The 17,542-nt window shown below is 42.4% G+C and overlaps 1 protein-coding gene across 1 annotated transcript in view; it reads left to right on the top strand.

The window, feature by feature from the left end:
* The first annotated feature begins 5,233 nt into the window (after window positions 1-5,233).
* Window positions 5,234-17,542, top strand: part of LOC140556651 (nuclear pore membrane glycoprotein 210-like) — a 32,324-nt gene continuing 20,015 nt past the window's right edge. Inside the window, exons 1-8 of the mRNA XM_072680726.1 lie at window positions 5,234-5,362; window positions 6,675-6,812; window positions 6,982-7,137; window positions 9,658-9,937; window positions 10,857-11,002; window positions 11,959-12,171; window positions 14,661-14,855; window positions 16,611-16,800. Coding sequence (XP_072536827.1) covers window positions 5,234-5,362; window positions 6,675-6,812; window positions 6,982-7,137; window positions 9,658-9,937; window positions 10,857-11,002; window positions 11,959-12,171; window positions 14,661-14,855; window positions 16,611-16,800 — 1,447 coding nt within the window. The remainder of the gene's footprint in view (window positions 5,363-6,674; window positions 6,813-6,981; window positions 7,138-9,657; window positions 9,938-10,856; window positions 11,003-11,958; window positions 12,172-14,660; window positions 14,856-16,610; window positions 16,801-17,542) is intronic.

Below are 17,542 nucleotides of genomic sequence, written 5' to 3'. Positions count from 1 at the left end.
TAACCAGAGAATTGAATTATTAACATTCCTTGCTGGATATTATTATAGCTGACTGTAATCTGTTTGAATTTAACCATTTAAAATCAGTGCAGTTGAATTGCAGCCTTTACACCCTGGTGATCCTGATAATTCCCTTTATGTTTGCTTTTAGAAATGAAATGTTGGTCAGTGTAGTTTGGTTTTTTAATAAGAATTTACAAAAATTATATTAAGTGATTACATAAATATTGACCCCCTTTAAAGTGACGGACCAAATTTAACAGAGGTCTGATATTGGTGCTAGTAGTCCCACAGTTAGTGAGATGGAGATCACCTGAGTGCAGTGAATGTGCCTCAAGTGACTGTAGTATAAGGACACTTGTCTAAAAGGTCCAGTCACTGGTTGATCAGTTATCCTGGCTACAAATGAAGACACTATGAAGACAAAAGAACACTCCACGCAGCTCAGAGAAAAACGTATTGAAGAGCATATGTCAGAGGATGGATACAAAAAAATCAGCCATCTCCCCTGGAGTTCAGCTAAATCCATCAGTAAATAATGCAAGGAATTTGGCACATGTGTAAATCCGCAGGCCGTCCTAAACAACTGAGTGACAATAAGGAGGCTAGTGAGGGAGGCCACCAAGACACCTATGTCTGCTCTGAAGGAAAAGCTTAAAAGCTTCAGCAGCTGAGATAGGAGAGACTCTGCAACTATTGTCTGGGTTCTTAAACAGTCAGAGCTTTTTATGAGAACGACAAAGAGAGTTAGCTCCCCACTGCAGTTCTCCAAGTCACCTGTAGATGAGACCAAAATGAAGCTTTTTGGTCAACACTGTACATCACCTCAAACCCACCATCCCCACCGTGAAGCACTCAGTGTGTAAGAACGGCATGCCATATTTCTTCCAGTTTTTAGTGATGGATTTAGCTAACTCCATATAACTCCAGGGGATGTTCGCTCACTCCACTTTAACATTAAAAACATTATTTAATTATTGTAAAAAAAAGCCTAATTATATTGACCATGATTCCATTTCTAAAAGCAATTTTAAATGTGTATGTGTGTGTGTTTAGCAGGTAACAGAAGCCAGCGTGAGTTTATATGTGATAGATAGACTTTATCTGAGTCCAGCTGATGACATCTACCTTCTCGTGGGTTCAACCATCAAATACAGTGTGCGGAGTGCACAGCAAAAGGCAGACGACGGTACACACAAACATAGTATTAATTTATTCACAACATACTAAAAATATGTATATATTAGTTCTGTCAACATTAAGGTGTGAAATTAATCTGGAACCATGACCGTGTTAACCTTTTGTAAACGTAAATTAATCAATCTTGTTTGACCCAAACTTCCTCTCGTAGGTCTCTCATTTTACAGAGCCTAGTGATGTATTAGCGGGTTTAATTAGCATTTTTAACACAGCGTCGCTAATGTTGAGCTCAGAGGGTCTATTACACTTTATTTAAAAACTGAGATATTATAAGAAAAAAAAGATTCCTGAGCATAAGTCAAGTCAAGTCAAATTTATTTGTATATCGATTTTTACAACTGTTGTCATCACAAAGCAGCTTTACATAATTAGTAATTAGTTAAAGACAGAGACAAAAAAGAAACCCATCTATACTGTTAAACTGCTCTGATCATAATCATAATATATTAATCATGGTGTAGTAGAACTTAATATAGTCATGTCAGTGATGGTAATGAGAGTAATGATAGTTAATAGTGGTGGGGCAGTGGTGGCTCAGCGGTTAGAGCTCCGGGCTGTCGATAACAGGGTTGTGGGTTCGATTCCCGCGCTCGGCAAGCTGCCACTGTTGGGCCCTTGAGCAAGGCCCTTTACCCTCTCTGCTCCCCGGGCGCTGGAGTTGGCTGCCCACCGCTCTGGGTGTGTGTGTGTACTCACTGCCCCTAACACGTGTGTGTGTGAGTGTGTGTTCACTACCAGATGGGTTAAATGCGGAGGACACATTTCGCTGTACACTGTACAGTGACAAATACGTGCACCTTTACCTTTACCTTAATATTAATAGTTAAGAGTCCATTTAGGTTTAACATGGTCATTAGACAGGTAGCAGTGGTAGGAGGGTGTGCCGCTGGTCTGGTATGGGTGGTGGTGGATGGAGGGGCTTGCTGGTCGGACTGGTAGGTGGCAGCTGGTAGAGGGGACCTCAGCGGGCAATCTTCCAGCAGGTCAGACTGGGTGGCAATTTACTCGGGGAATAAGATGCTCTGGATGATCTAATTTCCAAAATTAGACTTTTTTTTTCCAGTAAGTAGATTTAATAAGTAGTTCTTTTAGGTGCCAACTGGGTCCCAACATAAGTAGATCTTTTTCAAGCCTGTTGGAAAAACATCCCAGGTGGTTCCTCGTAAATCTTGAGGAACTGTCAGGAGTGCAGACCACATCTAGGCAGGGTTGAGGGCTACTTTGAAGAATCTAAAAGGAAGGTTTTTATGAGTGGGTATGTCTGAACTTACTGGAAGTGAACATATTGCCTGATATCTGTATTTACAGTTTGGGATGTAAATTGCAGTGACATTAGTAAATGCTGTATATTATTTTTTGACATATTCCACCACCACAGACACACACACACACACTTTCACTCCTACCTAGGAGTCGCACACATAGCAGCACTTCTGCTGAAGTCTCACTCACTCATGCATGAACATGGTCTTTTCTGTGCCCTTGCAGAGGTCCCTCTGTCTGAAGACGGTTATATGCTGGCTGTCGAAGGATACACTGGAGACAGTGACGGTGACGTTGTCAGAGTTGATCAGGAGACAGTCAGTGTGACTGGCCTGCAGCTGGGTCGTGCTACCGTAACCCTCATGCATCAAAGTATCCTTCCCCCTACACCCAACAAGGACGAAGACAGCAGGGCACAGTAAAAGGACAGCAGAGCACCGTAACTTTATGAATAGCTTGCAGCAGACTTTTTTTTTGTTTACAGGTTTTTACAGTTACAGCAATGTTTTTATATAATTGCAAATGTCTTTGTGAATATTTTATCTTTTTCTTAATTATAATTATTTTATTATTATAGTTATTATAATGACCTTTTTTGAAGGACTGCTCAAATGATATTAATTTATTATTATAGTTAATAGATAGTCTTCTATTGAACCACTACAGAAGCATGTTAAAGGTCCACGTTCAACATTTAATTCGTCCAATTCAACACACAGTGTCCAAACGCACACATACTAAAAAAAAAACTGCAGTTGTCCAAACGCTGCTGAGGTAGTGAGTGTGTTGTTTTGTGCGTTCCTGAACTAAGCGATGACCCAGGTGTGCAGCATGAGTCAGTGTCCCACCTCCCTCGCTCTAATGTGCACGTGGTGGAGCCCACCTACCTGGGTGAGTTGACCCTCGTGCACCTGCACACCCACCACTGCACTCAGTTTAAAGCACACCTGAGGCATGTTCAGATCTGTCTGCCGGTAAACACATTAGCAGCAGACTCCTGCTTTTCAGCAGCCGAAAGTTAAACGGCTTCAGCAGACGAGACTGTTGCAGACACAAACTTTAGGATATTCTAGAAGATTTTTTTTTTTAATAGACTAACACAGTCTAATTAAACTAATACCCCACAAACATCCATGTCTTATATATTGCGCACCATGAGTAAACATCCACAGAACATTTTCATACAGAAAGGCAGCGGTCCATGACCTGAAAAGGTAACGAGACGCTGGCAAATCAACTAAAAATACGAGAAAAATATTATTTGTGTTTTAGGATAGATAAGTCAGATTCCTGACCTTAGCCCTATCGAGATGCTGTAGCATGACCTGTGGCAAGAGAGCTGTGCGCACAAGGCATCCCATAAATATTTCTGAATTGAAAAACATTTGCAGGGAAAAATGGTCCAGATTTTCTCCTCAACGTTGTTCAAATCCTATTTGCAGCTTCAGGAAACGTATTTGCAGTTTGGTGGAGAGATTACTCCTAAAAGGTGGATCTATAGGCTTAAGGGTTCACTTACTTTTTCTAGCCTGCACTGTGGATGTTGACTCAGTTTGCTCAATAAAAGACATGAAAAGAACAACTGAGTGTGTATTAATAATTGCGACTTAGAAAATAATCAGACCACATTTTATTAGTAATGTGTGTGTTTATGTGTTTGTGTTTGTTACAGCTCTGAGTATAAAAGAGGAAGAAGACAGATGGGTGTTGGAGACTGGGCGACAGTATCATTTGGAGGTTCACGTTCACGACAGCGCAGGCCATGTGGTTCATCTGTCACAGGTGCGGCTTTTCTCAACCCTTAAAACTACAACACGGCTATAATGCAAACTATCAGTGATTCACAGTAGCGCTGTATGTTGACGTTGAGAAGTTGACGTTCCTTTTTCTGGGAGATTGTCTGACTTACGGCTTCACATCTGAGCTCCACTATTAACTGTCTGTTGTATCTGCTTTGGTAATTTTTATCATTAATGAATAAATAGTTCTGACCAGAGGAGGATGGGTCCCCCTTGTGAGTCTTGTTTCCTCCCAAAGTTTCTTCCTCCAGCTCTGAGGGAGTTTTTCCTTGCCACTGTCGCCGTTGGCTTGCTCATGGGGGGTCTTTGATCCTTCATGTTATTTCTTCTTTCTTCTCTGTCTGTATTAAGTACTAATTATGTAAAGCTGCTTTGTGACGACAACAGTTGTAAAAAGCGCTATACAAATAAATTTGACTTGACTTGACTTGACTTGACTCCACTGTGCAATAGCAGCACTTACGGTTGACCAGAGCAGCTCTAGCAGAGCAGAGATTTGACAGATTGAGATGTTGGACACATTGAAAGTCATTAGCATTAGCAAAGTTGTGTCGAGCAATGATATCAGAAGTTTCCAGATTCCAAATGTCATCAAATGCGATACTGGCGTGTATGTGATTTTATCGGTGCCTAAAATAACCTGGGTTTTTATATTTCTGATGCACATACCGTTATTTTAACTAGGGTGTTATGAAAGGTGTAGCAAACAGTTCATATTTTATGATTTAGATGCTTTAAAAAGCTCAATCTACCGTTTAGTGGCAAGCAAACCAGCCCCTTTCTTCAACAAGCTGAAACAACTTAAGGAAAAGCAGCAGCATTTATTCCCCAAGGACAGATAGCACTGACGCACTGGCCGGCATCTGTGTGTGGCCTGCTGTCTTTTTTTCCTCCATGTGAATATCTTCACCTGCCTCCTCTCCTCCTCCTCTCTCTCTCTCTCTTGCTCTCTCTCTCTGCAGAATGTGATGATGGCAGTGGAGCTGTGTGACAAATTTGCCATCCTGAACTCTTCCCCTAATCTCTCCAGCCACCTGGTGCAGACGCACGCGGCAGGACGCACCTCAATCCTCGCCACGCTGTCTGGCCTGTTTACCCAAGTAACACACACGAACGCACACAGTTTTATCAGTACATCTGTGACTGTTCCTTCTACAGATATAATGCATAGACACAATCCCGCCGCTCTACGCTTCTTTCTCACTTCTTCATTCAACTTTAGAGGCTACATAGTGGCCATTTTCTGACTTTAGTGTCTTAATGTTTTTTATGTATCAAGTTTTGATCATTGATTAAATATTATCAGTAAAAATCTAAATATAGATTCAGTTTACATTAGGGATGTCCCGATCCCCAGTCACTGGTTCAGATCGGGACATCCCTAATGTAAACTAAATCCATATTTAGATTTTTACATTTTAAGGTTCCAATCCACTTCCGATCCTTAGGTTTGCTAAGGCGATGTATCCTCTGGCTTCCTCTAGGCAACGTTAATGGACTCTATCCTCAGCTGCTACAGACAAACACAATGCAGGACAGCCAATCAGAACAGAGCTTGTTTATCTTATATCCGATGCCATATTGATGGCAGTCAGAGGAGATACATTTAGTCCTTACCCTTAGTGTCAGGAGCGTTGCTAGTGCTAGGGGGAGCTACGAACTGGTGGGTTAATAGGCAGTAATAAATTTGGAGGAAAAAAGGGGGAAATTTTGACAAATAAATTAGAAAAAAGTAAACATACCTTACCACCTTGAGTAAACATACACATTTTAATACAGGAGAATAGAAGGGCAGCAGTCAATGACCTGAAGAGGTAACGAGACGCTGGGTTGTGCAACAAGACAGTGACCCAAAACACACAAGCAAATCAACTAAAGAATGGTGGAAAAAATATTATTTGTGTTTTGGAATAGATAAGTCAGATTCCTGACCTTAACCCTATCGAGATGCTGTGGCATGACCTGTGGCATGAGTGCTGTGCGCACAAGGCATCCCATAAATATTTCTAAACTGAAAAACATTTGCAGGGAGGAATGGACCAGATTTTCTCCTCAACCTTGTTCAAATCCTATTTGCAGCTGCAGGAAACATATTTGCAGTTTGGTGGAGAGATTACTGCTAAAAGGTGACCTGCACTGTGGATGTTGACTCAATTTGCTCAACTGGTGGGTTAATAGGCAGTATTAAATTTGGAGAAAAAAAGGGGGAAATTTGACAAATAAATTAGAAAAAAAATTAAATAAAAGTAGGTATAACTGTTTTGGTACATAAAACACATAAATGGTGTAAGAGGACCTTAAGGAAAAACATTCAGCAGTAAAAGGCAAGATAAATGTAGACGGTGGGTCCTTTGCTTGGTCCAATGCTTGGCACTATATTCCAATCGTAATATAAATCTTTTGTCATCATAGGACGGTGAAGTAGAACCCCTCATTCCACCAATCAGAGTGCGGCAGGAGGTGGAGATCTATGAACCCCTCACCCTGTTGCCGTCTACCCTGGTGTTTCCCTGGTCACCCCGAAATGAGCTCTACCAGTACAAGCTGCAGGTATGGGACACTTGAGGTTTCCTTGACTTTGTGTACTCTTTGTGTAAAAGGGTGGGTAATATGACAGTGTGGTTATAAATACAGTGGCATGCACTGTATTTACACCACCAGTGTGTGCTTATGTGTGTATCTATGTGCGGCTGCATTTTTTGTGTCTCTGTGTTTGCAGGTACGCGGAGGTAGCGGCGCTGTAAACTGGGGCGTATCCGATAGCGAAGTTGCAGCAGTGACAGTAAACGGCACGGTGCTTGCAGGAAAAAAGAGAGGCCAAGCTCGCATTGAAGCTTCGGATGCCAGAAACCCACTTCACAAAGCATTTGGATGGGTAAAAAAAACACACACACCTGAAAAGACAGACACAGAATGTGGAGAGTGGCACTTCTGAGGTCTCTGTAGTGGTTTGGCTGTTATCCATGTCCCATTTGGAAGGCTTGAATCAACAAGGGAGCATTATTTGAACATCCTGATGACAGTAGCACAGTAATTTACTTGTTATATCAGGAGTTGCAACCCTGCTCCTGGAGAGATAAGCCCTGCTGCAGGTCCAACCCTAATCTTAAACACCTGGCTCTATTAAACTGAGGCTCCAGCAGGCTTTGATTAGGTACCTCTTGTGTGTTGTTCTAGAACTGAAAGTAAGTAAGTCTCTGTAAAAGAGGACAGTAAAAAAACTAGGACATCCCATTGAAACCTTTGTCTTGGGTTGGTCAAGGTTGGATTCATTCATCTAGCCAAAGCACAAGCACACATTTCTCCACAAGTCCTGGTCTGGTCTGTATGGGTGTTATTTGGCAAACCTTAGGTTTTTTTGACAGTAAGGCTTTCCTTCCTGCACACCTCCCGTGACAATTGAACTTGCAGTCTCTTTCTGTTGGTAGATGCTGTACTTTGACATCAACTGTGGCGAGAGCTCCCTGTAGGTCCCAGGATGACATTTTAGGATTGTAGGAGACATCTTGACGCATCTTCCAGTCTGCTCTTGGTCTAAACTTGCTAGGGCGCAGTTGTTCCACTTCCCAGACTCATCTGCATATATTTCTGAAGGCCTTAGAGTGTTCCTTGATGATACCACAATGTTCTAATCATTTGCTCCCTATTTGGTACTGCAAATGAACCTGTTTCTAGCTCCCCCCAGCACTAGCAATGCTCCCATCATTCGGAGGGTAAGGATTTAACACGTCTCTTCAGGAAAGCGTCAGGTCCCCAGCTCCATCACACCAACTAACAGATGCCTGTGCTGGCCAACATTTTCAACAGTGATGACGGTAGAGACTCTGGTTGCCGATGGCAAAGCAGCATGGCTCGGGATTCGAACTCGAGACCCCCAGCCATTGTGGCAGCACATTACACTGCTGATCCACTTGGAGCTGGGGTCCCTGATTCCAATTTTAGACGTTTTAAGTAGTAGTAAATGTGGGGATGTTCTCACCAGAAAATTGTGTTTCTATTAATTAACATTATACAATTTAATTACATTTTATAAATTATTTTTAATTTTTTAGTTATATTACCTTCACCCCCCAATATTATTCACATAAAGATCAAATGTCCATATGTTGGGGTGTCCTTATGTTTTCACATGACCAAAATGTTTGGACATTTATACTGTATTCTTGAGTTAGGCTAATAATAAGTCAGCCTTTAAAAGTTGCTTTTATTGCTGGTGACAACAAAAGCACGTACTTATTACTTATTATTTATCATTTTTAGTATGTAATTTATTTATGTATTTGCATAAACCAAATGACAGTGTAATTGTATTTAAATAATATCAATGTATACTGTCTTATAATATATATATAATTTATATATATTATATATATATATAAAAATGTTTTATTTCTGTGAGTTAGGGTGTAACTGTCGTCAATGGGCTGGGCTATGTACCAGAAGCAGTTGTGGTTTAATAGAAACCACCCTGTAGGGGAAATTTTTTATAAGCCACAAGGTCAGAAAAGGGGGCAAAACTCAAAAGAGGGGGAGGCAGCCATTATACTAGGTGCAGAACTGGCCATGGGGCAAGTGTGGAGATCAGAACACTGGGACGTGGTTGAGCAGGTAGCTGGAAAAAAACACAGTTGCTGCTCCTCCAGCAGGGCTTTTATGGTGGTCCTTGAGCCGTGAGTGAGCTCATCCAGGTGTGCTCGTCAACGGCAAGCAGGCATGCTGAGTCAGGTGTCCAAAACAGTGGTGCTGATCAACGGGGCTGGGCTGTCAGCACCTTGGACAGCGGGAGAGTGCTGTAAAGGTTTCGTTCAGCTGGCGGCGGCTCCGCACATGACAGTAGCTTTTCATAGAAAATTAAAATGTAATAAAAAATGTAATTTCATATAATCACTTAAAATTAAAGGTTATATTCTGTTGTTTTTATCAAATTTAGACCAAATAAACTGCCTCCATATTGAATGTACTCTTAATGAGTGATAATGCTATGATTTGGGAGATCTTGTAGAGGAGTAGATCTTGTAGAGCTGACGTATTAATACTAACATTTGCAAACATGAGGGCAAATCTGCATAAATGCTTTAACAGGCTTTTAATATTAGCATGTAATATTCGTTGTTCCAGCATGTTTGAGTAAAGCAGCCATTTTTGTTCTTTAGAAACTAGGTCAGCTTATAAAGGTAAGGTAAAAAAACAGTGATGTGCAGTGTTATTGATTTGAAGCACCAAAGCGCTATTTGAGTGCTAATAGCACCCTCTTGTACAGAAGCTAGATGTGGGTGAGGCCTGTGGGATGTGGGATGCACAGTGTCAGTCATGCAATCCACACACAGACACACAAAATGTACTAATAGCGCCCCCTTGTGAAAATAAACAAGCCTGCTAATATTTGTGTGTATAGGTGCTGATTGTGAGGCCTGCCCGCTTACAGCTGAAGCCCCAGCAGAGAGATTGTCGAATTGGGGAGACGATAGACCTTCCTGTGGCCATGTGGGGGACTCGGGAGACCTCTGACACGCACCCTCAGGCACACACTGACCCTGATATGCATCACGACCTTCGCTCTGACGCGGACACACCCTCACAGCGAGGGAGCGGAAACCTTCTGTCAGTTCTAGACTGCTCTCACATCTCTCTGCATGTCCACACTGATCCAGCAGGTGTCTTCTCACTCGCATCAGGTACATCTTACCCTTCCTCTGCCCCTCTCCTTCCTTTGTGGCAGCATCTCAGGTCAAAAAGTTATTTTCTCTTTTCTTTTGCTTTTAACTGATCTTCTCTACAGATGCTGTCAGCATTTTTATTATGACCACGCAACAGGATGGCTTTTTATGAAGTAATTATGCAATATTACACGAGAGAGGGGGCTAAGTGAGATACTGCAGTGGTTGTAGATGAGCACAGCACGGCAATGAGTGTACTGTTGCGATCACACCACAGTTGTATTATTATGTCTGTTATTCGATTAAAACTGATTTAAAAGAAAGTTTATGGGGCCGGAATAAGGCACTGTCACTATCACTGGAGGATCGCTGGTTCTTATCCCAGTCCCGAAACAGCACAATTGGCCTTGCTCTCTTCAGAGTGGATAGATGGCATTCTCCCCACGTCACCCCAGTGCAGTACTGGGCAGTGCATCAGAGCCAGGTACACAACGCTTTCCTCTGGGGCAGTTGCCTGAGTGGTCCAGTAGACTAAGCCAGAGAGAGCACAATTCGCCTTGCTCTCTCTGTGGAGTGGTTTGATGGCATTTCCTCCCCACATCACTCCTAGTGTGTGTCAGCACAGACATCTGTTAGCTGTTGTATTGGAGAGCTGGGGAGTTGCGTTTTCTATTAAAAAAATAATGGCTTCACATGTGAGATATGTGCTAGTCTTCACCCTCCTAGTGTTTGGGGAATTGCTAGTGATAGAGGGGTTCACATAAATGGGGATTTGGTAATTGGCCATCCAAATTGGGTAGAAAATGAGGTATATTTAGTTGTGTTTACCTGTGTGTTTGTTTATAGGCCTAATCCATAAAACTACCTAGCATTGCATTGCATCTCAATAACTGATCGTCAGTGTTTGATCTCTTTTATTATCATTGTCCTCTTGTAGGGTCTCCGGCAGCCGGTAGTGAACACTGTGGAGGAGTGTGCTTACAGGCAGTGGCGCAGGGCCACACACTTGTGACTGTTACTGTCGAAACAGTAGGGGGCAACATCAGTGCCACAGCAACATTGGCTGCCTATAGTCCTCTCAGGGTAAGCTGATGAGAGTGTGTGCCTGAAAGCTGACGTAGGAGAAGTTGGCATTCTTCTCCTAGTGAGCTGATCTGTCCAATGATTTTGTGTTAGCAATAGTTCAAAAAGAACTAGTTGGCTGGCTTCATGTGTCTCAGAGGAACGCCCCCTACCACTTCCGTGCACTTCCTGAAATTATTTGAATTCAGTATGAATCTGCAGTGAGTGTAGGTTTTACAGTCTGACAGTAATACCTGTAGAGCAGTTCTAATCCAGTATGAATCTGCAGTGAGTGTAGGTTTTACAGTCTGACAGTAATACCTGTAGAGCAGTTCTAATCCAGTATGAATCTGCAGTGAGTGTAGGTTTTACAGTCTGACAGTAATACCTTTAGAGCAGTTCTAATCCAGTATGAATCTGCAGTGAGTGTAGGTTTTACAGTCCGACAGTAATACCTGTAGAGCAGTTCTAATCCAGTATGAATCTGCAGTGAGTGTAGGTTTTACAGCCTGACAGTAATACCTGTAGAGCAGTTCTAATCCAGTATGAATCTGCAGTGAGTGTAGGTTTTACAGTCCGACAGTAATACCTGTAGAGCAGTTCTAATCCAGTATGAATCTGCAGTGAGTGTAGGTTTTACAGTTCGACAGTAATACCTGTAGAACAGTTCTAATCCAGTATGAATCTGCAGTGAGTGTAGGTTTTATAGTCCGACAGTAATACCTGTAGAGCAGTTCTAATCCAGTATGAATCTGCAGTGAGTGTAGGTTTTACAGTTCAACAGTAATACCTGTAGAGCAGTTCTAATCCAGTATGAATCTTCAGTGAGCGTAGGTTTTACAGTCTGACAGTAATACCTGTAGAGCAGTTCTAATCCAGTATGAATCTGCAGTGAGTGTAGGTTTTACAGTCTGACAGTAATACCTGTAGAGCAGTTCTAATCCAGTATGAATCTATGTTTGTTTCTACCGTCTCAGGCTCTGGTGTCTGAGGTTCTTAACACAGTGGGCTCCTCTCGTCTGTTGGTATTTGAAGGGGGGCCACAGCCATGGCCCCTGGATCCGACCCGGTTCTTCAGCAGTACCCAGGCCCAGCCAGAAGGCAGCATCACTGTGGAGGCGCTGAGTCTGACAGAAGTCAGGCTTGCTCGGCATGCATACCGCGTCACATGCACCGGACTTGAAAAGCAGGTCAGAAATGCTCTAGATAGCTCTTTGCAATTTTGAGCAATCAACCGGCGTCTAAATTAGTTGGCAACTAATGTAATAGTCGGTTAGTTGATGATGCCATCACACATGATTCTCATACTAACTAGGAACGGTTCGGGACATACCGGACCCGCAGATTAATTGCCAAAGTTTAACCATACCAGTGTGAAATACAGTTTTACTGCCACTGTTACTTCTTACAGTAATAATTCCATAACTTAAGCTGTACACAGAACTGCAGTGGAAACCGGTACGGTATGTAAACAATGAGCCATAAGCACGGCCTCACATCTGCAGCACCATCACTGTGGTGTGTGAGTGGAAAGCAGAGTTCTGTAAGTGTGAGGAATGGGAGTCTCATGGTCACAGGCTGAGTGTTAAAAGGAGGAGTCTTCAAGTAAGTCAACCTCAGAACGACGGAGGAATGGGCAGTCGCTCTATTCAACCCCTATGTTGCATACAGACTGTGTTAAAATAAATGTCACTAATACAAACAAAAAAACAACCCTAATGGACTAATGGACAAACAAACTAATGGACTGTGTCAAAATAAAAGTCACAAATACAAATGAACAAACAAGTCGTATCAAAATAAAGGTCTCTAATACAAACAAACTTAACAACAAAAACAGTGACTAATACAAACCAACAAATGGAATTAAAGTCACTAATACAAACCAATAAACAGGACTGTCAAAATAAAAGTGATTAATGCAAACAAACAAACAGACCACCTTAACATAAAATTCAGTAATACAAACCAGTTAACAGGTTGTGTCAAAATAAAAGTCAGTAATACAAACAAATATATAGACCATGTCAAAATATAAGTCATTTCAAACTGAAAGCTGAAATTGCTGTCTCACTTTTTTCTTTTGGGCTGATCCGAAACATTATTACCAAACATATTTAAATTAGTTCGATTTTATTGCTGCAACTTTGCACATCCTTGGTTTTAGGCTTTTACAGGAAGAAGATATTGGAGTATTTATCTTTTATATTAGCAGGAAAGTTCATTTCAACTGAATTTTTGAAGGTATTCATCTTTATTGTCTTCACTGTTAGTTATGAAATGCATAAAACAACCTCAAGCTAAATATCTACATAAGAGTTATTTGGTAATTGAGCGATTCATAATGCAAATAAATGATGATTGGTTTCAGTAATTTTTAGATTATTCATTTATCATAATACTTGTTTGTTGCAGCCTTATTAGGCATGCGGTATGCATGATGCTAATTAATGACTGTAAGCTTTCATTATCTGTTAGCTGCATTAGCACTGAACACCGCACATGGCTGCGTCTTGGCTGATCTACTATACCTGGGGGAAGGTAACAATTGTGTGAACTAGATTTTTCACTAAATTGACGCAGTAAGGCCAGGTCCATGGCCATAGTGTAGAGCAGTGGTTCTTAATAACGGCTCCAGGAAGCTCATAGACTTCACAGTTATGCGATTCTCCCTTCTCTAATGAGTTAGAGGCAACTCTGCAGGTACTTATGAAATGAAATGAATCAGATGTGGTGGAGCAGGAAAACTGCAGCGGTGCTCAGAACCAATACAACCAATCACTGATGTAGACATTATAGCTAATTAGGAGAGAGCGGAGCACAACCTGGACACAACCTGAGTAGTTCAGCAGGTTCGGGTTGAGCATGCTTTTGGCCATCTAGGACAGATGTTTTACTGGGGTGTGTTGCATGTTTTTGATGGACAGATGTATCAGATTAAAACACACTGCAGCCAAAACATTAATATGCTGATGGTAATATGCATATTACCAAAATAGCTCACTCTCCAAAAACGACGAAGACACCCTGTGGTACCTAAGACCTTCCCTTAGATCCAGCACATCCCACAGGTAAACAGGTAAAGTAAACAGAACTCAACCAGACCAGGCCATTTTCTTCCATTACTTCCATTAAGGTCTAGTCCAGAATTTAGTGGGCACTTTAGTTGTAGGCACTTTTGATGGTGGACAGGGGTTAGAATGGACACTCTGAGCACTCTTTTGCCACAGTTGCCTTTCTGGCGGACCTCATGAACATGGCTTGAGACTAACGGTATATTAGGGATTCAGGTGCATTAGGGAGGTCAGCAGCCGGCGCAGTAGTGATGCTAATGCCATGGTGGCGATGAAAGCACAGCGGTAGCAATGTAAATACAGCGTAAGCGATGCTGAAGGAGGTCGGCTAACGCCACAATAGGAATGCTAAGGCAGTAGTATTGATGCTGGGTAAAGCATCAATTTTCTTACAAGAAATGTGCATTTCTACTAATTACGTTTTATAAATATACATTTTTAAAGACGTTTCTTTAGTTGTATATGTTTAGTCATATCACCTCCATCTTCCAATATTCTTCAAATTAAGATCAGATGTCAAAAGATTTTCATGAGGTGTCTTAACTTTTTTCACATGACTTTATGTGTATGTGTGAATGTATGTGTGTGTGTGTGTATATGTGTAGTGGTTAGTGTTCAAGTGTGGCAACACCCCAGGGTCACCGAATGAGACACCCTCAGTAGAGGAGAGCAGAGTGAGAGTGGAGTGTGGCGTCCCGGCTAGCCTTTCTCTACTACCACTTCTTTCTTCGTCTCCAGCATCCACCCCCCCATCCTCACATCATTACGCCTGCCCCCAGCTGCAGCACCCTTCCAGCTCAGTGAGTGATGTCTGTGTCAGCTCTCGTTCTCTATCCATTGTCCTGTTTTCATCTAGGCTTTGCCTCTCTCTTGTCGTTTCCACATTTCTAAGTACTCCTCTCTCTGCCTCTTTCTCTCTCCGTCCCTCACTTGCACGCCCCCTACCACTTCAGTGTTGTCGAGCAGCTGAGTGACAAGCATGGTAAAAAAGTTGGTGAATGTCAGTTTCCATAGTAACAGCATACCTTTGTCCTGAGCTCTGTATGTGTGTGTGTGTGAAAGAGAGAGAGAGAGAGAGAGAGAGAGAGAGAGAGAGAGAGACAGAGAGAGAGAGAGAGCGAGAGGGCTTTTACCAGTGCTCTGCTGGTACAGCCTGAAACACATTCACAAAGTTTTAAGCTGTTACTGGTTTACTGGTTTAGGTACTGGTAGGGTTGTCATGGTCTGTTGTAAATTACCAGAGGAATGTGAGGTCCTAAAAGTGGGTCACGTTTTTGTCTGCATACCCCAGCCACTCACAAGGCCCTCTCATTGAGTCTTAGCAACCTGGAGAGCTAAAGCTGATGATAAAGCTAAACCTGGCGAGCAAAAGCTTGAGGAGCAGCTGCCCCACGTGCCCCATCTTTCCTCACATCTTTCACCCATTGCTTCTTTGCTTCACCACGTAGCACTGTAACCGGGGAGATCCACTCGTACCCCAACCCTGTCTGCACAGTTCGTAGCCAGCCGCCAAAGCGGAGAAGCACCACCAGTGAGAGTTTACCTAAAGAGAAGCAGTTTGCTCAACCAGGCTCACCTGAATACTGGCTTGTTACATCTGTGTCTCGTCAAGTGCTGTGTATTTAAGCCCGTCTGTCATTCTCTGCTGTATGAAGTATTATTATATTATTGACAAACTATAAATAGACTGGATATAGAACTGGAGTCAAATCATTCCATATTAAACACTGTTGTGCTGTAAAACTACACACACAGCAGATTCATAGTGGGTTATGAAACTTTACAGTTTTTATTGTCAGACTGATCATTCTACACACAATGCAGATTCGTGCTGGATTCAAATTCGGTCTGACCAAAATGTGGTCCTTTGGTGAGCACCGTTCACGCTTACTATTTTGGTTTGGACCGAACTAAAAAGTCCCAAAGTCCCGAAGCCCAAACAAGGCAGGTGTGAAAGCACCCTTACTCTAAGAGAATTGTTCAGTCGGTAGTTTTTGTCACTTTAAATTCTCTCATTTCGAGGGTCATTCTCCTTTAAGACAGCACAAAGTATCAAAACGTCATTTGTAACCCAGACCAATCTGATGACTTTTACGGCCATTGAATACATTTGCCAGGCGCTGTATGTAACTCTACCTTCGCCTTTGTTCAAAATTCAGGGTGACCTTTTCTGGAAAATGAAAGAAGCTTTGCTTCTGTTGGGATTCTTCTCTAGAACGAAGTGGCACTATTGTCTGCTTTCACTGTCTCAGCATGTGGCTCTGATGTCTGATTAAATTGACAGTTCAAATAAAGAACGCAAGCAGAACACAGACTTATCTGTAACCAAGCGATTGCAGCAGGGAACAGCACCCCGCATACTCATCCCCATCTCACGCTCTTACTCCTTCAGTACACAGGAGGGATTTATCTGCTGCCCGTTGCTCGTCTGGTCATAAAAATAAGTGGTTTTGATAAAAAATGAATTTTAGATGTTTCATCTGTTGTTTGGAAACACCCAGGTCACCTCTTCCTCCTCATTATTGCTTACTTTCCCTTCTTTCTCTGCCCTCCAGTTCCCTGTGTCCAGCACTCGAGAGACAGTGGTGCAGTTATCTGTGTTTGACCAGAAGGGGGTGCAGTTTGACAACTTCACCTCCCTCACAGTAACCTGGATGACCTCTGACACAGCTCTCCTCTGCCTGCCGCCACACTCCACCATGAGTCTTGAAGATCTCCCCACACAAACAGGCTATAAGCTGCATGGTGTGTATGTGTGTATGCTCAGGCGCCGTATATTGCAGCAGAATATATAACGTACAGAGTTCCTTCAGCAAAATGACGTTGGATTTACGCAGTTGTATCCCTACCTGAACTGTACACCGTCAGCCGTGGCCAACTTTGAGGCCAAGTTACAAATACGCCTAAATCTCAAGAGGTTTCTGTCACTTTAGGCCATACTGTTATCTATAACATGGGCAAACATGTGCTTCACTGCTAAAAGGGTAGTAGGCTCCACCATATTGTCTGTACTTTAAGTAGAGAGGAAGAACGTCCTACAAGGTCAATGCCTAAGTTTCCATACCCCACCACCACCCTGCCTCCTTTCTTTAACCCCTTACAATCCCCTATTGTTCAGGAACGACAGAAAACTGGTTATAGGTTATAGAAGTGTGTAATAAAACATTGGGCCACTAGACACATCTCTTACACCTTGGGTTAACTCAGACACATCTCTCAGTCCTAGCTCCATTTATCTAGGGAGGCCTGGATTCTAGCTCCAAACAGAAGCCGCCTAAACTCAAGTCCCCAAAAGTTCTTTCCCAACGTACAGTCTCCTCTCACATCATCATAAGCTAGTAGCGTAGTCATAGCTCATTGCGACTGGATTGAGATAGCACTGCTTTGGTCACTGATTGGTTGAAATTCACCATTAACAGGTCTCCAGACATTCCAGTCATATGGACAAACAGGAGCAGTAACCGTGACTGTAACCCTCGCCTCTTCT

The sequence above is a fragment of the Salminus brasiliensis genome, chromosome 5, assembly GCF_030463535.1.
Source record: "Salminus brasiliensis chromosome 5, fSalBra1.hap2, whole genome shotgun sequence".
In the NCBI taxonomy this organism is placed as follows: Eukaryota; Metazoa; Chordata; class Actinopteri; order Characiformes; family Bryconidae; genus Salminus; species Salminus brasiliensis.
Note: the sequence above shows the minus strand (reverse complement) of the source record. Positions and strands in the feature narration are given on the sequence as shown.